We start from the raw sequence: 5134 nt of genomic DNA, 5'->3' as shown, positions 1-5134 counted from the left end.
ATCAAGTTATAAGGTTAAATGTATAAAAATCTTTTTATTCTTAAAACAAAATTTACAGAACAATATTGTAATTCCCCTATAAAACAATATTTTATAAAATCAGGGCCTACTTAAGCGATAGCAATTGATTTTCCATGTGCAGGGGTCGGAGTATATAAAGAATTACAGTTCTGGTATAAGTGTGTGTTAGGACACTTTTCTTGAAGCTCTGTGTGTAACACAAGGACACTATTTTTATTGAGGTTGAATGTCTATTGGAGGTAGCTAAAACATATTAAAGCCACTCTTTAGCACTGCCATTATGAATTCAGATTGTATTCACTTTGCAGCCACCAACACATATCTGTATACCTACTGTGTGCACCTGCAAAGGTAAATAAATTACAAATTCTGTCCTCTAAATGAATTTAGTATGCAGAGAAAAAAACATACATGCAAATACAGTAATTAATTAAACAGAATAAGAGAGCAGAAGAGGAAGCAACAGTTTCTGCACAGGAGAGATTTTGGAAAAAAGATCATCTAAAAGAGATAAGCTAGGCCATAAAGGATGAAAAAGAAAGAAGGAAGGAAGGAAGGAAGGGAGGGAAAAGAGAGAGAAAAAAGAAGGAAGAAAGAAAGAATGAATAAATGAATGAATTTTGGAACTTTGCAAATTGTGTTCATTACTGTTGTATTAGTTATTAGTTGCTTCATAATAATTACCCCCCCAAAACCTGACAGCTTAGAACAATGACCGTTTATTATTTCAAAGTCCTTATGAGTCAGGAATTCAGACATGGCTTAGCTAGGTGCTTCTGATTCAGGGGCTCTCACGAGGGCGTTGCAGAAGGGCTTTGACCAGGGCTGTGGTCTCATCTAAAGGCTCAGATGGAGCAGAATCTCCTTCCTAGGCCATTCATATGGCTGTTGGCAGGATTTAGTTCTGTACAGACTGTTGAAACAAGAAGCTTCAGTTCTTCACGGGCCAGAGGTCATCCTTAGTTCTATACCATGTGGGATGGGTTTCTTTCTTTCTTTCTTTATTTTTTTTTTTTTTGAGACAGAGTCTCACTCTGTCACTTCAGGTAGAGCACAGTGGCATCATCATAGCTCACTGCAACCTCAAACTCCTGGGCTCAAGCCATCCTCTTGCCTCAGCCTCCCAAGTAGCTGGGACTACAGGCACATGCTACGATGCCCAGCTAATTTTTCTATTATGATTTTTAGTAGAGACGGGGTCTCACTCTTGCTCAGGCTGGTCTCCAACTCCTGAGCTCAAGGGATCCTCCCGCCTCGGCCTCCCAGCATGCTAGGATTACAGGCGTGAGTCACCACACCTGCTCACCATGTGAATTTCTTTATAGGGTACTTCACAACATGGCATTTGGCTTTCTTCAGAGTGAGCGAGCAAGAGAGAGTATCCAAGTTGGAAGCCATAGTCCTTTCATAATCTAATCTTGGAAGGGCTATTTCGTTGCTTCTATTGTAGTCTATAGGAGGGAGTCGATAAGTTTAACCCACATTCAAAGGAAGGAGATTATGGAAGGGCTCAAATTCCATGAGGCAAGGATCATTGAGGACCTTCAACAATTTTTCAAAATAGTTTTGAAAGACAATTCATATTAGTTCAGTTTTATAGGCAAGAAAACTAAAACAATGCCTTGTCTGGAAACTCATTTCTCCATACTCCGCTGCTTATTTAAAAAGATAGGTAACATCATCCTCTGCATTATTTCACGATATTCCTTTAAAGTAATTCATGTTTTCCAACCTCTTTCCCCAAACTACACGTTCATCAGAAAAATTGTCTCTTCTCCTTGTTATCCCAGGAGACAGTTTTACCAGATGCTGGGCCCTTGCACAACATGAGCCTTCCTCCTTCTAGATTCTGATGATCGTTTTTTCATTATTCTTCTTTACTGCTTGTTGCTGGCTCTTAAGCCAATGCTGCATCTTTTTTCTTGATTTGTTTTCATAACTGCAATATCCTAATTTTAGAGCCAATCACTGTGTCAGTCAGGATAGTTTGTGTTACGCTTCTGTCAGAAACAACTCTAAAAGCTTTTTCTTTCTCAAGTCGTGTGTAGTTATGTGTCCTACACAGATTTCTCTGATCATCTTAGTCACTTAGGAGCACTGGCTAGTGGATGAAGAAGCAGGGTCACCACAGCAGTGGAAGCAGAACATGGCAAATTGAGCACTGGCTTTAAACCTTCCACTTGAAAGTGACATACGTCACCTTTGCTCACTTTTTTTTCGGCCAAAGCAAGTTAAATGCTGATATGTAATTCAGAGTGGGCGGGAAAGCATCACCCTGCCATGTTCCCAGAAAGCTGAGAGCCAGATACATTGGATGAATTGCACTGATGAATATCACATATTATGAAGTGCTATATACATTTTAATTATATTTTTTCCAGTCTTCTTTTTGAAAATCTTCTAAGATCATTTTATTTGGTGTATAGCTTCATCATGTAATACTAGTGGGGACTTAAAAAAATCTTGATCAAAAATTTAGAAGATTTTATCATTGGATAGGCATTTTTTACTAACTCAGAGTTGCTTTTGTTAAAGGATAAAACCCATCCCATAAATGTAGTATACTCATATTATTTATGTTCTTAAAATGCCAGCCATTTCTTTTTGTTTTTTTTTTGCCTGGGCTAGAGTGCCGTGGCGTCAACCTAGCTCACAGCAACCTCAAACTCCTGGGCTCAAGCGATCCTCCTGCCTCAGCCTCCCGAGTAGCTGGGACTACAGGCATGCGCCACCATGCCCGGCTAATTTTTTCTATATTTTTAGTTGTCCAATTAATTTCTTTCTATTTTTAGTAGAGACGGGGTCTCGCTCTTGCTCAGGGTGGTTTCGAACTCCTGAGTTCAAACAATCCGCCCGCCTCGGCCTCCCAGAGAGCTAGGATTACATCTTTTTGTTTAATTTAACAAACTTGAGTTTGTCAACTATATTAAAGAAAGTTCTTTGGTTTTCCAGAAACAGAATATGGTTGATTAACCTAAACAAAAGAGATATTTTTAGAAGGATATGGGAGAATCTCCAGGATCAAAAGTAAAGACAGAAGATCAAGACATGTGGTCTGGGAACTCTGAAAGTTCATGAAAGCAGGGGAAATAACATTTGTCTTCTGTCTTAGTCCATTAGGGCTGCTAAAACAAAACACCATCAAATGGGTGGTTTAGAAACAGCAGAAATTTATTTTTCACAGTTCTGTAGTTTGGGAAGTGTCAGGTCAAATTGCCGACATTCTCAGCGTCTGATGAGGGTCCACTTTCTCGTTCATAGATGGCACTTTCTCGCGGTGTCCTCACATGGTGGAACACACGTGGGGCCTCTTCTGTAAGGGCATAAATCTCGTTCATGAGGCTTCCACCCACATGGCCTAATCACTTCCTAAAGGCTCCGCCTCCTAACACTGTCACACTGGGGACCAGGTTTTAACATATACATTTTGTGGGAACACAGGCATTCAGACCAGAGGAGCCACTATGGATGTCAACAGGTTGAATCTACACAGGTCCCACAAAAGCTAAGCTAATTTTAAAGGGAAGCAGAAAAATTGTGAATAATAGAAAATTGTTTCTCAATTACCCACAATGTACCAATTGGTTATGACTTTTTAAACATTTATTTGTGGACGTGTCATTTGAGTTTTATGTATCTGTCTTCAATGCTAATATGAATGTCCTGAAAATTATAAGACTTTAGCACTTATAAATGAGTCTTGCTTTATATGAATATGAATATTAGATTTTGTTAAACTATTCTTTTTGTTTTCTAGTGACAGTGATGAAAAACCTCTCAAAGGAAGCCTTCGGTCCCTTAATAGGAATATTCAGGCCACAGAAAGTGCCGACAGCTTGGTTGAGTACGGAGAAGGAGAGCATGCCCTCTTCAATGAAGATGGATCATTTATCGGCGCATATGCCGGATCCAAGGAGAAAGGATCTGTTGAAAGCAATGGAAGTTCTACAGCAACTTTTCCACTCCGAGCATAAACACAACCTGTGTAAGCCACATTCCTGGTTCACCTCAACCTTCTATATGTATCTGTTCAAGGGAGCAAAAACTTTCATATAGGAATAGAAACATGTTGGCTGAAGATTTCATCCAAAATTCAACAACCTGCAGTTATGTTGAGAAAATAGCACTGCCTTCAAAACATAAAATACCAAGCCCTTCCAGCCTATGTTTCATTTTTGTTTTTGTTTTTGTTTCCGGTGCTCAAAATGCAGAACACAAAACCAATCCTGTATTTAGATTTGCTGCAATGGAATACAAAGTACCCATTCAGTGTACTCCCTATTTGCCTGATTTAACTGTTCAATGTGTTCGCATAGCTGTTGCTACCTTGTGGGTTATCTCCATATGCACGTTTGTATTCAGTCTCTGAGAACTGTCTTAGTGACTTTGCTTCACTGCAGGTTAAAAGATCATAGGCAAACTGGTTATTTAAAATGTAAAAAGGAATATGAATGTCTTATTAAAACAGTTCATTGAATATATACAGTCTAAATTTATTATTTAAATTTTAGTAGCAAAAATCTTAGGTAAACAATCAACTAGTATTTATTGAGCTCCTAACTATTTGCCCAGAGATGGTCATGTGTAAACAGAATTATAATTTTCTCAGTTTCAACATGAATTTTTTTATTTGTATCAGTTATGACAACATACACAAGCATCTTTGTTTTTTGTTTTTTCCTTAGACTACATTTAGCTGCAAAGGAAGCAGTGGTCAGAAGATTATTTTATTAAAGGATAAGCATAAGGTATCCATTGTTCTGGATTATAATAGCTGTATCTATTTAATATCTTCATTTCTAAATTCACTGCTTTTACCTTTTTCTATGTTTATATAATGGTATGCTTGCATATATTTCATGAATGCATTGTACATATTTTGTTAATATTTACACAATTTAAAATATAGATGTGTTTTATTTTGAAGTGATAAAAAGAACATTAACAGGCATGTGTGTACAGCTAGAGTATATAGTAAGATACCATTTTCATCATTTCAGAGCTACAACCAATAACATGAGGTTCCAAAATGGAAGACTTTGTATAAAGCACTTGGATTTTGTTCTTCTATTGCTTTGTTCAACAGTCTCAAAATAAAATATCATATGATTAT

The 5134-nt window shown here is 37.7% G+C and overlaps 1 protein-coding gene across 1 annotated transcript in view; it reads left to right on the top strand.

Annotated features, from left to right (window-relative positions):
- The window catches only part of CHL1 (cell adhesion molecule L1-like), a 110551-nt gene extending 106516 nt beyond the window's left edge, over positions 1-4035 (top strand). The window contains exons 20-21 of the mRNA XM_012646860.1: positions 312-372; positions 3779-4035. Coding sequence (XP_012502314.1) covers positions 312-372; positions 3779-3995 — 278 coding nt within the window. The 3' untranslated portion in view covers positions 3996-4035. The remainder of the gene's footprint in view (positions 1-311; positions 373-3778) is intronic.
- The last annotated feature ends 1099 nt before the right edge of the window (positions 4036-5134 follow it).

The sequence above is a fragment of the Propithecus coquereli genome, unplaced genomic scaffold (genome assembly GCF_000956105.1).
Source record: "Propithecus coquereli isolate 6110/MARCELLA unplaced genomic scaffold, Pcoq_1.0 Scaffold250, whole genome shotgun sequence".
NCBI lineage: Eukaryota > Metazoa > Chordata > Mammalia > Primates > Indriidae > Propithecus > Propithecus coquereli.
The sequence above is the reverse complement of the archived record's forward strand: the minus strand, read 5'-3'. Positions and strand labels throughout refer to the sequence as shown.